The sequence below is a fragment of the Lithobates pipiens genome, unplaced genomic scaffold (genome assembly GCF_037356315.1).
Source record: "Lithobates pipiens isolate NorthernLeopardFrog02 unplaced genomic scaffold, aLitPip1_a1.2 Scaffold_13, whole genome shotgun sequence".
Taxonomy (NCBI): Eukaryota; Metazoa; Chordata; class Amphibia; order Anura; family Ranidae; genus Lithobates; species Lithobates pipiens.
The window spans coordinates 549952297-549971792 of record NW_027507718.1 but is presented as its reverse complement, the minus strand read 5'-3'; the positions used below and the strand labels follow the sequence as shown (position 1 = coordinate 549971792).

General features: G+C 40.6%; 1 protein-coding gene across 1 annotated transcript in view; it reads left to right on the top strand.

Moving 5' to 3' along the window:
- The window catches only part of LOC143975983 (vomeronasal type-2 receptor 26-like), a 59894-nt gene that overhangs the window by 19017 nt on the left and 21381 nt on the right, over positions 1–19496 (top strand). The window contains exons 2-3 of the mRNA XM_077478511.1: positions 5453–5744; positions 16078–16860. Coding sequence (XP_077334637.1) covers positions 5453–5744; positions 16078–16860 — 1075 coding nt within the window. The remainder of the gene's footprint in view (positions 1–5452; positions 5745–16077; positions 16861–19496) is intronic.

The following is a 19496-nucleotide window of genomic DNA, read 5'->3' as shown; positions in this document are numbered from 1 at the left end:
CCTCACAGAGAACAGGAGAATGAGTGACATGGTAATCCGCTGTTATCAATGCCAAATGCCTATAAAGGTGTAAATATGAGAAACTAAGGAAAATTTGTGTTGATATCGGTCATGTATTTGGCATGGGTGTGGAAGTACTAAATATCTAATTATGATAATAAATCCAAGCAACTATAAGAGTGACGCAAATCAGGACATGGTGTATGCGAGTAGAGACTTGTTTTGTGGAATCTGCAAATAAAAATACTGAGATGTTCTCACATAAAAATAAATAAATAAATTGTAAATTTATAAAGCATAGCAGTATCACGCCTATATAAACTTATACTTCTTTGGAAAGAACTAGAAACCCCAGCTCTGAATCCTATAGAACAACTAACAGGAAATATTAGTGGGTGTATGGAATAGACAGTGTAAAATTAGAAATATTTGCCACACCAGAATGTCCTTACCAATATACCATTAATAAGGTGTCTTTGGTGTACTTTAACCTTAATATTAAAGATTATCTTAACCTAAGAAGACAAGTACGGAACAGGAAAAAAAAGAAAAATAAATAAATAAGATAAATAAATAAAAAAATAAAATTACAATTACAAAATAAAATAAAAAATAAAATAAAAATAATGTAATAAAATAATTCTAGTGCAGTCGGAGTATTTTGGGCTTTCTTGAACCAAACTAGTATCTCCCAACTACTTGTGTAGTGTTTAATTTTATTGGTACTATACCTATGTATAAACCCATACACGTTCCTTAGTATATCTACAACGGTGGAAGAAATATAACAATCTCTCACAGCCACATTCCAGTGGGCGTGAGGATAGGTGGGGATAGTTTAAGGTAGAATCCTGGGATGGACTTATCAAGTGCTGGAAGTAAAATAGCCATACCTAACCACTAACTAGGACAACAGCACAAGTAATAATGCAAAACTAACAATTATAAAATGCGAGTCTCACTTAATGTCTTGACCGTAATGTAATTCAATAAAGTTTTCTAGTATTTCATCCATAAGAACGAGACATAACCATTATGATGATTCCACTAAAGTGGTATACTATAACACTAATACTGAAATTAAAATTAAATTTAAAGGCCAATTTTACCTATGATGGCTTAAAAAATGCAAAAAAAAATAAATAAATTTAAAAAAAAAAATATATATATATTAATAATGCTTCCGATTTTTCCTTGGGCCTTGTTGGACCACCTTTATGCCTTACATCTCATTTAAACATAGCCTAGCTTGACTGTTTCTAGGTATCATACAGAGGATGATACTAGTTCATTGGTCTCCTCAGGGCAGGATAACCGAAAACAAATCCTAATAACCGTAGTCCTACGGGTGTGATGAGGGGGGAGGGGAGTTCTGCATTGGAAAACCTTATATAGGACTAATTAACTGCTGGAAATTGAACGAAACAGACTGAGCAGTAACTAATATCAAAGCACTATAAATGAGGATGAGGATGTTTAAAAACTGTGCAATAGTACTTTCCTATGTACTCTTCTAGTGGGAACATGAGATTTGAATTGTGTAAGAGAATTTATCATATCCAATCTATAACAGTAACTTAACCCCAGAATTCATATGATGTTGACAGTCTCTAATCAGTTTAACCAAAGCAGATGAGTAAAGTCGGTGTAAAGAGGCTAGAAAAGACATTATAAACAACCATGGATTAAACCAGTATACTCTCCAAGCTTGATTGTTAGCGTTGGTAAACAAGGTTGCGCTGTGACCCGTGGTCCCTTCTGGCCCTTCTAGGTCGCGGTGATTCAGGTGAGCTTGTACCGTTGTGCTGTCTTCTTGTAGACATTGAAGACCTGTCGTCTGATGGAGATCTGCAACGACGGTGTCGGGTCTCCTGTGCCTCCATAGGCTCTTCATGTTGTTGTTCTTTTTTAGTCGCAGATTGTCGGAATTCAGCGTACCAATTTGGGACTTCTGCTAGAGGAATGCCCATGGTGTTGCAAAAGGATGGTAGGTCCTCGGGCACTCTCAGCAGAGCCGTGCGACCTTGAAATGTAGCTGAGAGCCCAAAGGGGAATTTCCACCTGTACGGAATATTTTTGGCACGCAGTGTGTCTAATAGGGGTTTTAGGTCTCTTCGGTTCTTCAGAGTAATGCCAGAAAGGTCTTGGTATATATGAATCTCAGCTCCCTCAAACATAATGTGAATCCTGTTTCTCGCTTTGTGAAGAATGTCTTCTTTAAGTTTATAATCAACCAAACAGCACACCACATCCCTGGGGGGATCATTCTCTCTGCCTTTAGGTCTGAGGGCCCTATGAATTCTTTCCATTGCTATGTTTGTGTGCACTGGTCTGTCTAGCAGGTCATTGAATATAGTAGTAATGGCAGACAGTAAATGATCAGAATCCACAGCCTCTGGTAAACCTCTGACACGCAGATTATGTCTTCTTCCTCTGTTATCCAAATCTTCTGTGTGTCATTGAATATAGTAGTAATGGCAGACAGTAAATGATCAGAATCCACAGCCTCTGGTAAACCTCTGACACGCAGATTATGTCTTCTTCCTCTGTTATCCAAATCTTCTGTGTGGTCTCTAAGCTGTAGTGTGTGAGCATCTATTTTATGGGACATTCTGCGCAGAATTGTATGATGCTGGGCAGCTGTGTTTTCTACCACAAGAACCCTGTCAGCAATGGCACAGATGTCTAGACGCAGGTTTGCAATAGCAGCTGACAGTGTATCCTTTATATCTGCTGCTACTGTTCTGAGGTCTAAAAGACTTGGGTGTGTAGCAGCTAGGGCAGAAGCAGAGGCCACTGAAATATCTGAGTCAGCGGGGTGATAATCTGGCTGCATTCCAGGTATTCTCTGCTGAGGTAACTGGGAATTCTGTGAGGAAATTTGGCGGGAAGCTGCCATGTTAGAGCCCTGTGTCCAGAAAGGGTCAAGAAAATTGCTGTTTGTGCCGCTTTGATTACTTCTTGGTGAGCGGGAACGAGAGGTGGAGGATGTCCGCGATGCTGTCCCTATGTCAGCTGGACCGGGTAAGCAAAGAAAAGTCTCTCAGCAGCAAAGTGGCAGTTAACACAGCGGGAGCTAACCTGTTATGTGTCCATCTTCCGGTGAGGTCCGGCCACGCCCCCATAATAATAATAATAATAACAATAATAATTATATTATCAATAGAATATATGCAAATCCAGTCCGAGGCCCCATAACTAATCCGGTCACAAGTCACTCACTGAAATTATGGGACAGATTACATGATCCCTTTAACCTGGTTTCTCCTCATGCCCCATTACTTTCCTTTATAGGCCACCCATTATTCTATCCTGCCTTTACTGCACCTGGTTCTTTTCAACTCTGTTCTCAGGCTGGACTACATAGAATATGAAATCTTGTTACTGATACCACCCTTAAAACATTCCCAGCCCTCGAAAAGGCAAGTGGAATTACCCCCTACTGAAGCTTTCCACTATCTCCAAATAGCTCACTTCGTCAGGACAGCGATAGGCTCTTGTTCTGATCTGGACAGCCTATCCTTTTATGAAAATATTTGTAACTCAGACCCTCATGCCCCAGGTATTATATCACGCATATATAACCATTTTATTTCCACACCAGCTGACCTTCCCCTTTATGCTGTACAGTGGTCCAAAGATCTGCAACTAACACTTGATACAGAGGACTGGTCTAATATCTGGGCCAACACAAATTTCTCCACCCAAAACGTAGTGGCGCTGGAGGCTGACTATAAGGTGCTCATGTGGTGGTACCTTGTCCCCGCAAGGATCTCAAAATTTCTACCAACCTATCCATCAGTATGTTTCCGAGGCTGTGGGGAGAGGGGTACCCATACCCACATTTGGTGGTCATACCTGATTGCACAACAATTCTGGATGGCAGTATTCCAAATAGCTTCCACTTTACTTCATGATACTCTAATCCCTGATCCTGCCCTGCCTCTTCTAAGTCATATACAAGGAGATTATACTAAAGACCAAACTCACCTTCTTCTCCAATTAACTACGGCTGCTAAGCAGACAATGGCCAGAGCCTGGAAAACCCCAAAACTTCACATAGCGGAAATGAAAAATAGAGTAACCCAAGCCATAATTCACAGCAAAATTGAGGCGACGATCCTAGATTGTATCCCCCAGCATTCTAAAATTTGGACACCCTGGGCAGATAACTTTCTTCCTGAAGACTTCGACACTAGTCTGCTTACGCCATGATTTTCAGTGATTTGGTGGTCTTCTGGGGGACAGTGCGGTCCCACCGACACTGCTATACTCTTTCTTGTATTACTCTTTTCCTTCTATACACTTTTCTCCACCTCTTCTTCTTTTTACTTTTCCTCTTTCTTCTCTTTACCTTCTGACCAAAATCCTATATACATATCCCTTACAACAAGAACAAGACTGAAATAAATATCCTTTTTGACCGTTTTTCCCCTGACCTGATATTGATCTTTTTATGTTACATATGGTTACTGATTCAGAGTAACTCCCCAGTGACTCTTGATATTGTCTATACAGTCGTTAAAACTACTCTACCTTGCTTCGTAATAACGAGCACTGATAGCACCCGACAGGATGTTACACTGTTATTACTGTACAAGTTATAAGTTATTTGTACTGTGAGATGTCCACTGTATCTTTGAATCAGATTACTTCTTGTTGTATTCTGTGATTTTCTACCAATAATAATAAGTTTGAAACCAAAATATATGCAAATCAATATGAATAATGTGAACTACATTGGCTAATATGAGATTCTACAACAGTGTGCACAAGTCTGTCGCACAAAAGTCCACGTATGCTCGGAATCAAGTACAAGCGCTCTGAAGCGATCGGTCTTGTAAAACTAGCATTCATAATGGAGATATTATGTACATCTTGTGCGTAACCACGTTTGTAATTGTTGGCCAGCATTTGTGTGACTGTGTGTATGCAAGACAAGCTTTGAACAACCTTCGAACAACCTTCGAACAAAATTCCATGGTTTTGTTGCCGTGTGTATGCTCCATTGAACATTTGTTATCGGACTTTTTGCCAACAAATGTTGCCTAGCATGTTCTCAAATTTTCTGCCAACAAATCGTGTGTACACAAGTCCGTCACACAAAAGTCCACGTATGCTCGGAATCAAGTACAAGCCGGAAGCGCTCGGTCTTGTAAAAATAGCGTTCATAAAAAAAAAGTGAGGATCAGAAAAGACAGGATCAAGCAGCCTTCTTACACACTGCAAAGGATTAACCCCTTAGGTTTCACAGTGTGTATAACAAGCATGCTTTACTGCATATACAGACTGATTTTACTGGTGTAGGTTTAGTAACACTTTAAGCTGATCACATGTATGAATATTTGAAAAATATTATAAATATATATATATATATATATATATATATATATATATATATATATATATATACAAATTGTTAACTCACTGTTTTGGGGCGATCTTTTTATAGCTCATCTTTTCGGTATTACGTGAACCTCCTAGCTTTCCTCTACGCAATTGATAACATCAACCAGGATCCAGACATCTTACCCAATATCACTCTCGGCTTCCATCTATATGATTCATGGCTGGAACCCAGGAAGGCTGTACAGAGTGTTCTGCAGATCTTATCTGGACCAAATGGGACCGTTCCTAATTATTCATGTAAAGGACATGGCAAGTTGGCCGGTGTTATTGGAGATCACTATTCATCCACTACAATCCCAATCGCCCAAATCCTCGGACTGTACAGATACACACAGGTGAGTGGAAATGGCTTGAATATTTGTAACACTATTCTGGGTCAACAGAGACAACAATATACATTTTACAAAAACATGGTGGTCTGTGAACGTTAAAGTGTGTGTAAATGTAAACGCCAGTCAAAGAAATGAAAACACACCTGGCACCATCACTAATGATTTTTCCCCATTTTACATCTAGAAAATCCAATGTAATTAACTATTTTTGGGCTTTTATCTATAGCCATGTGAATACTTGGCATGCTCTTCTCCTGTTGCTTGGAGGACTGAGGGCAGAGACTGTAGAAGACTTCTGAGGGTGACTCAAAAACATCAACAAAAATTGTTGACCATACTGGACTTTTTAGGCATATATATATATATATATATATATATATATATATATATATATATATATATATATATATATATATATATATATATATATGTATAAAAAAGGAGGGGAGGGAAAAGAGTAATAATTAAAAACAATTTTTATTCTTCTAAAAAGAGAAACAAAAACTCACCAAATCTCAATATTTCTTATCCTGTCTAGTATGTTAGAGGTATATCATAATCTGTATATATTCCTATACATATTTAATCATAGGAACAATAAGGAAAATTGACACTTAGTACAGAAAACAGTTTGCATAGACAGGATAGCAATTGAGGAACAGCTCAAAGATATTTTGATGCTCTACATGTTTCGCGTTCATCATAACGCTTCCTCAGGAGCTTAACATTTTTATTCCTTTGGATAGCCCAAAAGAGAAAAAAAGGAGGAAAAGGTGTCTCTACAGGGGTAGAGTGCTATATGGTATTATAGTCAAACTATTGTATATAGAGGAGCCCACAGGTGAGCAAGGAACTCCAGACATATACATATAAAGCGTATAAAGAAGGTGGTGTAAGCCATAATCTTCTATTAGTCCAGTCAGAGATCCCAAAGTGCCTTTTCACTAAGTCTAATACAGACTTTAAGGTATCATTGAAGGAGAGGGGGAACAGCTGGCCGAGCAGCCCGACGGTCGAGGTGAGAAGGTGATTGAGGGGTCTTGCTGTTCCCCCTCTCCCTCAATGATACCTTAAAGTCTGGATTAGATTTAGTGGAAAGGCACTTTGGGATCTCTGACTGGACTAATAGAATATTACGGCTTACACCACCTTCTTCTGTCGCTTTATATGTATATGTCTGCAGTTCCTTGCTCACCTGTGGGCTCCTCTATATACAATAGTTTGACTACAATACCATATACCACTCTAACCCTGTAGAGACACCTTTTCTTCCCTTTTTTCTCTTTTGGCTATCCAAAGGAATAAAAATGTTAAGCTCCTGAGGAAGCGTTATGATGAACGCGAAACATGTAGAGCATCAAAATATCTTTGAGCTGTTCCTCAATTGCTATCCTGTCTATACAAACTGTTTTCTGTACCAAGTATCAATTTTTCCTTAATGTTCCTATGATTGAATATGTATAGGAATATATACAGATTATGACATACCTCTAACTAGACAGGATAAGAAATATTGCGATTTGGTGTGTTTTTTTTCTTCTCTTTTTAGAAGAATAAACATTTTTTAAATTATTTTTCCCTCCCCTCCTTTTTTTATTTATATATATATATATATATATATATATATATATATATATATATATATATATGTATGCCTAAAAAGCCCAGTATGGTCAACAATTTTTGTTGAGGTTTTGGTGTTTTTCTTTTCTTGTTTTTTTTTTTAAAAAGTCTAGTATCGGGACGTGGCATGTTTAATTTTTCTGTAGTGTATCTCCAGGACCACCCTGTGGCAGATACACACCACATTTAATTTAATTCTGAGGGTGGCTGCCAATTACAGTGGTGAGGGCTGGGTTATGGGATAGGAGGAGCCACTGTTAATACTACATATTTTCCCCCGGTTCGGTTCGCACCAGAAGCTGCAAACAGACCTAAACTTCGTGTGAACTTTAGAACCCTATTAAAGTCTATGGGACTCGAACGTTCAAAATCTAAAGTGCTAATTTTAAAGGCTAATATGCAAGTTACTGTCCTAAAAAGTGTTTGGGGACCCGGGTCCTGCCCCAGGGGACATGGATCAATGCAAAAAAAAGTTTTAAAAGTTTTTTCAATAAAAGTGTAATATTCCTTTAAATTTCGTACCTGGGGGTGTCTATAGTATGCCTGCAAAGGGACGCATGTTTCCCGTGCTTAGAACTGTCCCTGCATAAAGTGTCATTTCTGCAGAAAGAAAGTCCTTTAAAATCACTTGCGGCTATAATGAATTGTCGGCTCCCCATAATACAGAGAACACTCATTGAAAGTCAGTGATTAAAAAAAAAAAAGCGTGGGGGTTCCCCCAAAATTAATTACCAGGCCCTTCAGGTCTGGTATGGATATTAAGGGGAACCCCGCATCAAATAAAAAAAAATGACTTGGGGTTCCCCCTAAATACCCATACCAAGGGTCTGGCATGGATTTTAAGGAGAACTCCACTCCAAATTTAAAAAAAAAAGGGCGTGGAGTTCCCCCTAAAAATCCATACCAGACCCTTTATCCGAGCACGCAACCTGGCAGGCTGCAGAAAAAGAGGGGGGGACGAGAGAGTGCGTCCCCCCCGAACCGTACCAGGCCACATGCCCTTAACATTGGGGGGATGCTTTGGGGGTCCGTGACCCCTCAAAGCACCTTGTCCCCATGTTGATGGGGACAATAGCCTCATCCCCACAACCGTGGCCGGTGGTTGTGGGGGTCTGCGGGCGGGGGGCTTATCAGAATCAGTTCGCCGAACAGGCGATCAGGCAATGTTTGAGTCGAACATGAGTTTGACTCGAACTTGAAGCTCATCCCCATTAGGCTCCCATTTTCCTGCTTCACCAACAGCATTGTTTGACAGGGTGGACAGGGGTATTTGATTGACAGTGGCTCCTCCTGTCATTATTATTCACAGCAGGGCAGTAGTCCTGTCGCCCACCAGGGCCATTCAGATAGATAAGTACCTTAGACACCTGGAGCATTTACACAAGTAATGGCAAAGCAGGGTAGAGGTCAAAGCCACTACACAAGTTGGTTAGAGAGCAGGATAAGCAGTAGACACCGGGAGCATGCTCGCAAGTGGTAGACGCACTGCAGAGGGTAGAAAAGCCATCAGATCTTTGCCACTGGCACCAAGTAGGAAAAAGTGACTAGCGGGATCAAAGGATATTTTGTATTAAATGTATTAAATGAAATAGAAGGCCCTCGATGTCTTGATCCATACACCACTTAGCTAGTACTACTAGATTCCTGCCGGTCGGTCGCTTATTGTCCTCTCCTGATTTTCCAAGTTCAGTTTCTTCCCTTTTGAAGCATATCTTGGAGAGGTCAATGTGCCTCATTCGGACAAACCTCTTGGGTATTGGGCAGTCAATAAGCTGCGATTTCCAACTCTTGTCCAAAATGGCACAAAGATATCTTTCAGCTCCTTGCAGTAGTGTGGAAAGTGAGAGATTGTTCAGTGCAGCGTCACACATTCTGACTGTCACCAGAAACCGACTTCTAACTGAACATGCAGAGATTCTTTGGTTTCTTAAAAAAAAAACTTGCCACTTGTGTTTGAATTGGAAAAGTAATCTATTGCCTGTTACTGTCCAACTGTAATGCCCCGTACACACGGTCGGATGGAAAATGTGCGATCGGATCGTGTTGCCGGAAAATCCGATCGTGCGTGGGCTCCACTGGAATTTTTACGTCGGTATTTTCGTCACACAAAGTTTGAGAGCTGGATCTAAAATTTTCCGAGCACAAAATCCGATCATTTAAATTCCGATCGTGTGTAGACAATTCCGACGGACAAAGTGCCACGCACACTCAGCATAAATTAAGAGACCACAGCTATTGGCTACTGATCACTAGGAACAGATGATCTTTCTCTACCAGGGGCGGACTGACAACTTATGGGGCCCCCGGGCAATAGGAGATTAGGGGGCCCCAGGGCAATAGGAAATTATGGGGCCACACAGTATACACACACAGTATACAATCACACAGTATACACATACAGTGGTGTGAAAAAGTGTTTGCCCCCTTCCTCATTTCCTATTCCTTTGCATGTTTGTCACACTTAAGTGTTTCGGAACATCAAACCAATTTAAACAATAGTCAAGGACAACACAAGTAAACACAAAATGCAATTTGTAAATGAAGGTGTTTATTATTAAAGGTGAAAAAAAATCCAAACCATCATGGCCCTGTGTGAAAAAGTGATTGCCCCCTAAACCTAATAACTGGTTGGGCCACCCTTAGCAGCAACAACTGCACCCAAGCGTTTGCGATAACGTGCAATGAGGCTTTTACAGCGTCCTGGGGGAATTTTGGCCCATTCATCTTTGCAGAATTGTCCTAATTCAGTTACATTAGAGGGTTTTCGAGCATGAACGGCCTTTTTAAGGTCATACCACAACATCTCAATAGGATTCAGGTCAGGACTTTGGCTAGGCCACTCCAAAGTCTTCATTTTGTTTTTCTTCAGCCATTCGGTGGTGGACTTGCTGGTGTGTTTAGGATCATTGTCCTGCTGCAGAACCCAAGTTCGTTTCAGCTTGAGTACAGGAACAGATGGTCGGACATTCTCCTTCAGGATCTCTTGGTAGACAGCAGAATTCAAAGTTCCTTTAATCACGGCAAGTCTTCCAGGTCCTGAAGCAGCAAAACAGCCCCAGACCATCACACTACCACCACCATATTTTACTGTTGGTATAATGTTCTTTTTATGAAATGCAGTGTTCCTTCTACACCAGATATACTTGGACACACACCTTCCAAAGAGTTCCACTTTTGTCTCATTGGTCCAGAGAATGTTGTCCCAAAAGTCTTGGGGATCATCAAGATGTGTTGTGGAGAAATTGAGACGAGCTTTGATGTTCTTTTTGCTCAGCAGTGGTTTTCTCCTTGGAACTCTGCCATGCAGGCTATTTTTGCCCAGTCTTTTCCTGATGGTGGAGGCATGAACGCTGACCTTAACTGAGGCAAGTGAGGCCTGCAGTTCCTTGGACGTTGTTGTGGGGTCTTTTGTGACCTCTTGGATGAGTCGTCGCTGCGCTCTTGGGGTAATTTTGGGCGGCCGGCCACTCCTGGGAAGGTTCACCACTGTTCCATGTCTTCGCCATTTGTGGATAATGGCTCTCACTGTGGTTCGCTGGATTCCCAAAGCTTTGGAAATGGCTTTATAACCCTTTCCAGACTGATAGATCTCAATTACTTTCTTTCTCAATTGTTCCTGAATTTCTTTGGGTCTCGGCATGATGTGTAGCTTTTAAGGATCTTCTGGTGGACCTTACTGTGTCAAGCAGCTCCTATTTAAGTGATGCCTTGATTGTGAACAGGTGTGGCAATAATCAGGCCTGGGTGTGGCTAGAGAAATTGAACTCAGGTGTGGACAACCACAGTTATAGTATGTTTTAACAAGGGGGGCAATCACTTTGCGGCTGGTCGGCAAGCGGTTAATGGTTAAAGGGTAACTCTACTTTCCTAGGAGAAAAAAAATAGCAAATAAAGAAAAAATAATATAGCTGGTACAAGTGCGACATGAATCATATTGTAATTAAATGCTGTTAAAAATCACCTTTCCTTTTCAATCTGCAGCCACGGTAATTTCCTAAAAAAAGGAATGAAATATGGCTACCTGGAGATGTTCTGTACACAGAATGTGTACTGACCACTCCCCAGAAATATCATTTACTGCTTGTGTGATTGGCTCCCCAATTTTCCCAGAAGTCTGCCTAAGATACAAGTCAGATTTCAGGCATCCCCTGCAACAAAAATTTCATTTTTGGTGAGATATTTCTAATAGGAACACGTCTAAAGGTATGCAGGCCCCACAGATTTCCTCATTAGTGCTCTGCAGCTGCCACAGCTGACTGATAGTTATGAAAGCCCTCCCATTAGACCCACTGAGCCCAGAGGCACAGACAAACACACAGGGTGTACTTCAGAATAACAGAAGGTAGGAATCTGTAACAAAGGTTGTTATAATCCTTGTAATGTACATCGATCACCCGGAGGGGAATGTTTTTTTCTCAGCAAAAGTTGAGTTACGCTTTAACCACTTGCCGACCACCGAACGCGATATACATCTTCACTTTGAGGACGGATATCGTTGTTATGGCAGCAACTAGCTGCCATAATCCCGGTATCCCAGTGTTCGGCTACAAGATAAAAGTGGTCTCTGGGTCAGATTCACCACAAGATCGCTTTTATCGGCAGCAGGAGAGGGGCCCCTCCCTCCCACCGCTCTCCGGTGCCCTCCGCAGCTTACCGGAGCTGTCGGCAGCGACTGAAGAGATCCGGTCCTGTCACTGGCTGTGCACGAAGACGAGTTAGGGGAAGATGGCCCCCACCCGTCTCCATGATACTGCATGGTGGAAGTGACGTCAAAACGTCACTTCCGCCCATAGCTCATAAAGGGACATTTTTTTTAACAATTTTTTTTTAATTACAATTTTTTTTTATTGCATTTGCAACTGCAGCATATGCAGTGTAAATATGAGACGTGAGGTCTTTTTGACCCCCAGAGTTCATATTTAAGAGGTCCTGTCATGCTTTTTTTTCTATTACAAGGGATGTTTACATTCTTTGTATCATGGAACCTCGGTTTACGAGCATAATCTGTTCCAAGTGAATGCTCGTAATCCAAAGTACTCGGTTATCAAATCGAGTTTCCCCATTGAAGTCAATGGAAATTAAAATAATTTGTTCCGCATTGACTTCAATAGCATGCAATACCGCATGTGGCCATAGGTGGGGGGGCACCGGAGAGGCTCGGAAACGGTCGGAAAGGCCTGAGGACACTTCGGTTGACCTCGGCAAACCTCAGAAAGCCTAGGAAACGGAGTATTTCCTTGTCTTTCTGTGTATTGCTGAATAGCGCCGAACGGCTGTAATCTGCTTCATTCAGCTCGTCTTGGCTCCAGCGCCCCACACCTCAGGCCAAATGTGGTACTGCAGGCCCTATTAGCTTGAATCCTGCTCATCTTGTGAGAAAACACTTGCAAACCGAGTCAGAATAAAAAATAAAAAGTTGCTCGTCTTTCAAAATGCTCGTTAACCACGTTACTCGTAAACCGAGGTTCCACTGTAATAGGAATAAAAGTGACACTTTTTTTTTAAAAGGTAAAATAAAAAAAATAAAAAATGTTTTAAACATGCCCCGTCCCGCCCTGCTCGCACGCAGAACCGAACGCATATGTGAGTAGCTCCCCCATATGAAAACTGTGTTCAAACCACCCATGTGAGGTATCACCACGATCGATAGAGTGAGAGGAATAATTCTAGCCCTAGAACTTCTCTGCAGCTTAAAACATGCAACCCATAGAATTTTTTAAATGTCGCCTATGGAGATTTTTAAGGGTAAAAGTTTGTTGCCATTCCACGAGCGGGCACAATTTTGAAGCGTGACATATTGGCTATCAATTTACTCGGCGTAACATTATCTTTCACAATATAAAAAAATTGGGCTAACTTTAATGTTGTCTTATTTTTTAATTCAAAAAAGTGTATTTTTTCCCCCCAAAAAAAGTGTGCTTGTAAGACCGCTGCACACATACGGTGTGACAGAAAGTATTGCAATGACCGCTATTATTTTTATTTTTATTTTTTTTATATTTATTATTCTTTATTTTTTATTCTTCATAATTTTTTATAAAAAAATTCATATTGTTAGGGGGTTCTAAGTAATTTTATAGCAAAAAAAAACCCAAAAACTGTTTTTAACTTGTAAACAGCACATCTAAAAAAAAAGGCCTGGTCCTTAAAGCGGTGTTCCAGCCGCAATAAAAAAAAAAAAAGGCCGCAGCTACAAACACTGTAGCTGCTGACTTTTAATAAAGACACTTACCTGTCCAGGGAGCCTGCGATGTCGCCCAAACCCCCCACACACACATGTCCCAGAAGACAATGGGGCAGCTCGCCGAAGAGGAGGAAGCACTGTGGAATAGGAAGAGGCAGATTAGGAAGATTGCCTAGCAGCAGGGGTTTCTGGTAAGTACATTTTTTTTCTACAATGCTTTATTTATTTATTTTTAGATGGGAAGGAGTGGACAGTGTCAGTGTTTTTTTTTATTTTTACAATTTTACCTTTTTAAATATGTATTAAATTTTTTTATTATTATTATTTATTTATTTTTTCAGCCCTGTTGGGGGAGGTCTTTTGTGAGTTATCAGGGGGGTTAACAGACCCCTGACATCTCCCCCTTGAGACACAGAAAGGGATTGAGGGCACAGATTTGCCAGTCCCTTTCTCTGCAGTCTCTGCTGCACTGAAAATGAGACATCGTAAATACAGATTGCTCAGTTATTTGAATGGACAGTCAGTGATCACTGACTCAGTTCATTCAGAAAAAGAAGGAGCCGGTAACTTACAGATTTATTGGCACCTTCCTTCATTCTCCATCCTAACAAATCTGGGACAGGAGAGGACCGGAGGAGGACAGAGGGGGACCGGACAAGGTGCTTTGGGGGTGACCCCAAAGCACCCACCTATGTTGAGGGCATGTGGCCTGGTATGGTTCATGGGGGGTCTCTCTTCTCCCCCCTGTGGCCTGCCGTGTTGTGTGCTCAGATAAGGGTCTGGAATGGATTTTGGGGGCATTTTTTTAAATTTGGCACAGGGTTCCACTTAATATCCATACTGGATCTGAAGGGCCTGGTATGGATTTTTGGGGGACCCACACGCAATTTTATTTTTAAATATTGGTTCGGGGCTCCCCTTAATATTTATACCAGACCCAAACGATCTGGTAATGGACTGGGGGGGGACCCATGTCATTTTTTTCAATGATTTTTATCTATATTGCCGAGACCCGACAATTCATTACAGCCGCGATCTGTTTTAAATTACTTTTTTTCCTTTAGAAATGCCATTTTGCTGTGGTACTGTTCTTTTTTTTTGTTTACAAAAGCTTTATTTGTCAGTTAGAAAATACAAATAAAATGCATAAAAAGATAATTTTTTGGTAAAAATATAGCATAAAGCGTAGATGATAATACAAGCTAGGGTTTACATAATGTGAGGGTGGTACAGAAATTAGAGGGGATGGGAAAAGTGATACAGATAATAGAAATACAATTTTATGAACGGGACCTAAGGAGAGAAGAGAGATTTTGAGTGGGGGTACCAGAATATGATCAGGGTAGGGACCAGTATAACCATTTGTTGTTAAAGATGTGCATACTGTCATATAAGGTATGGTGAATTCTTTCTGATAGTTTGAGCATTTCCATACGGTTCAAAACTTGCGACCAGAGAAGGGTATTAGTTCTCCAATTTAAAGCAATCATCCATTGTATCGAGCTAATGAGGGAGTGAAACAGTCTCGTGCAAGGAGTAGGAGTGTTAGGGAGATTGGCATACAATATGCATACTTGTGGTGTAAGGGAGACTTTGTGCTTTGAGGATAGCTCAAATCTGGTGATAGCTGCTTGCCATATGGGTTGAAGTTGAGGGCAACTCCAGAAAATATGAGCATATGTGCCTGGTTCTGTGCAGCCCCTGAAGCAATTAGGGGAAGTTTCGGGATAAAAGGAGTGAATTTTGGACGGGGTCATGTACCATCTTGAGAATAGTTTGAGAGGGGTTTCTCTAAAGGCAATTGCTTTATTACTTTTCCGGAGATTGTCAGTCATCTCGCTCCAAAGTTCTGGGGTGAAAGAACAGTCAAGCTCCTCCTCCCAGTGTAACATTGGGGTAGATTTTTCCGGGGTGGAGGAGGAGTTTAACAGGTTATAGAGTAGTGAGATGATACCCCTGTCTCTGGAGGAGTGCAAACAAATGTGTTCAAAGAGTGTTTCTGAAGAGAGGGGTTGTAAGGTGTAGTGAAGATCAAAGAATTGTTTTATTCGGTCATGCTGTGGTACTGTTCTAAACACAGAAAACATGCGCCACTTTACAGGCATACTATACACACACCCCAGGTATGAAATTTAAAGGAATATTACACTTTTATTGTTTCACTTTAAGCATTATTAAAAATACTACTCCTGAAACGTCAGTTTTTAAAACTTTTTTTGCATTGATACAAAGGGCCTGGTTATGGACTGGGGGGAACCCAGTCCATGACCAGGCCCTGGTAATCAATGCGAGTCCCGCGGCACTTTGTGAATGGCCCCGTTGTTCTCTGGGACACACACGTGTCCCAGAAGACAAGGGGGCAGCTCGCCGAAGAGGAGGAAGCACCGCGGAATAGGAATAAGCAGATTAGGAAGACTGCCTAGCAGCAGGGCTTTCTGGTAAGTAAAAAAATATTTTTGTGAATGTTAATGTAATTTTTTATTTTAGGGTGGACCTCCGCTTTAAGTGGTTAATATTCTTCTTTTTCAGATTAGCTATGGAGCCACGGATTACTCATTAAGTGCCAGACACCTTTACCCGCATGTATTCAGAACCGTTCAGAACGATCACGTCTATTATTTGGGGATTGCCAAACTAGTGAAATATTTTGGCTGGAATTGGGTTGGAATACTTTTATCAGATGATGATACGGGAGAGACGGAGGCCCAAATTCTGAAGAGGCATTTGGCTTCCCAGGAGATTTGTGTGGCTTTTGAAAATAGAATAACTACGAATTCTGCTGCAATGGATCAGTGGACAGACACCCTTCATAAAGTCAATTGTTACGTTTTAATACTTTGCGGTTCCTTTACAAGCAATGCCCAAAACTACATAATTGAATGCGCTCGGATCAATCGAAACAATATGCTTATCCTTCCTCCAGCCTGGGCTTCAGATAAAATCAAGACAATAGCTTTTTACCTAGGTTTTATAACATGTTTGAATTTCGAGTTTTTTGATCCGCCAATCCGTAGAAATACAAGTCTATTTGATGACAATCTATTGTCAGGAAGTTCACAAGTTAAGCTTTTGTTGGATGATTTGATCGTTACGTTATACAATATAACGTCAGCTCAAAATGGAAAAAATATTTATTTACAAAATGTTACCATTTTCACTCACAGTAAATTAAGATTCATGCTTTCATTCACTACAAATATAATGCTCTGCAAAGAATCTGTACGAGTGTATTTTGCGGTAGAAGCGATGGCTGAAGCTATAAATCTTTTCACCAAGTTCAATCGCAGTTTTAATATTAACAGATTTAAGCAGGTAAAACAGTAGAGCGCAACCGCCTGTCAATTATTTTTAGATGACTTTTTGTGTTTAAATGTAAGAAGGTTTTTTTAAGGAGTACTTTGACCAAAAAGTTGGGAGCTTTAATAAAATGTTACACAGGATTCATATAGCCCCAACTGTTTGCGCAGTACTTTACAAGCAAAAAAAAAAGGAAAATAGTACAGTTACAATGAGGGTTGCACCATTACCACTTTACAAGTACCGATACTTTTTTCTATACTGATTTACCAATACTTTTTTTAATGTCATGTGACAGTGGACTTTTTTTTTTACAATTTTATTTTTTACAACTTTATTTTTTACAACTTTATTTTTTACAATTTTATTTTTTACAACTTTATTTTTTACAATTTAATTTTTTACAATTTTATTTTTTTACAATTTTATTTTTTACAATTCTATTTTTTACAATTTTATTTTCTCTTACGTTCACTGACTGACACAGCTCCTTTATTCTTGACCATTGGGTTGTTACGCCACCTTCAGGAGAGGACTAGGCAGAACACGTTAACATGTACAAAAAACAGAACTTTCTAGTTCCGCCCAAGAGGCGGTCCCTTCAGTAACGACCCCTCAGCCTCCTTCCTGCAGCCTCAGTTTTTTCTGCCTAGTGAAGGAGATGGACTTGGGAACCCTGCGGGACCATCAGTCCGTGGATTTTTTTTTTTCTGCAAAAGGTTGCTTATTATTTTTTTATTTTTTTTTTTACAATGCTTTATTTATTTATTTTTAGGGTGGAATGAGTGGACGGTGTCAGTGTTTTTTTTTTTTTACAATTTTATCTTTTTAAATATGTATTACGTTTTTTTTATTATTATTATTATTATTTTTTTTTTATCAGCCTTGTTGAGGGGGGTCTTTGGTGAGTTATCAGGGGTCTAAACAGACCCCTGACATCTCCCTTTTGAGACACAGAAAGGGACTGAGGGCACAGATTCCCCAGTTCCTTTCTCTGCAGCCTCAGCTGCACTGAAAATGAGACATTGAAAATACAGATTGCTCAGTTATTTGAATGGACAGTTCGTGATCATTTACTCTGTTCATTCAGAAAAAGAAGGAGCCGGTAAATTACAGATTTAATGGCTCCTTCTTCCATTCTCCATCCTGACAGATCCGGGACAGGGGAGGACCAGAGGAGGACAGAGGGGGACCGGACAAGGTTCTTTGGGGTTGACTCCAAAGCACCCCCCTATGTTGAGGGCATGTGGCCTGATGTGGAGGTGGGGCTCTCTCTCCCCCCATGGCCGACAATGTAGCATGCTTGAATAAGCGTCTGGTATAGATTTTGGGGGGCCATACCCCTTTTTTTAATTTGGCGCAGGGTTCCCCTTAATATGCATACCAGGTCTGAAGGGCCTGGAATGGATTTTGGGGGGACCCCCACACAATTTTATTTTAAATATTGGTTTGGGGTTCCCCTTAATATTTATACCAGATCCAAAGGGCCTGGTAATTGACTGGGGGGGAACCCATTACATTTTTTTCAATGATTTTTATCTATATTGCTGAGACCCAACAATTCATTACAGCCACGATCAGTTTTAAATGACTTTTTCTTCTTTAGAAATTAAATTTTGTTGTGGTATTGTTCTAAACATGGGAAAAATGCACCACTTTACAGGCATACTATACACACCCCCCCAGGCACGATATTAAAAGGAATATTTAATTTTTATTGTTTCACTTTAAGCATTATTAAAATCACTGCTCCCGAAAAAACATACGTTTTTAAAACTTTTTTTTTGCATTGATACATGTCCCCTGGGGCAGGACCCAGGTCCCCAAATACTTTTTATGGCAAAAACTTGCATATTAGCCTTTAAAATTAGCACTTTTGGTTTTTCATGTCAGTGTCCCTTAGACTTTAACATAGTTCCGCGGCTTTCGAATTTGCCGTGAACACCGCATAATGCTCGCTGTTCGGTGAACAGGCGAACGCCTAAAGTTAGACTCGAACATCGGGCTCATCCCTAGTCGCATGTTGCACATAAAAGGCTTTCCAAGAATACAGAAAAGAACCGGATGTTCCAATAACATCTTTCTTCAAAATCCTTCTATTAACCACTTGCTTACTGGGCACTTAAACCCCCCTTCAGTCCCAGACCAATTTTCAGCTTTCAGCGCTGATGCACTTTGAATGACAATTGCGCGGGCATACAACACTGTACCCAAATGAAATTTTTATCATTTTTTTCCCACAAATAGAGCTTTCTTTTGGTGGTATTTAATTACAGCTGGGAGTTTTATTTTTTGCTAAACAAACAAAAAAAGATGCAAAAAAAAATAAATCATGTTTAATAGTTTGTTATAAAATTTTGCAAACGGGTCATTTTTCTCCTTCATTGAAGTGCGCTGATGAGGCGGCACTGATAGGCTGCACTAGTGGGCACTGATGGGCTGCATTGGTGGGCACTGATAGGCTGCATTGGTGGGCACTGATAGGCTGCACTGGTGGGCACTGATAGGCATAGTTAAGGCGGCACTAATAGGCACAGATAAGGCGGCACCGATGGGCACAGATAAGGCGGCACTGATGGGCAAAGATGGGCACAGATAACATGGCACGGATGGGTGGCACGGATGGGTGGAACGGATGGGCACTGATAGGT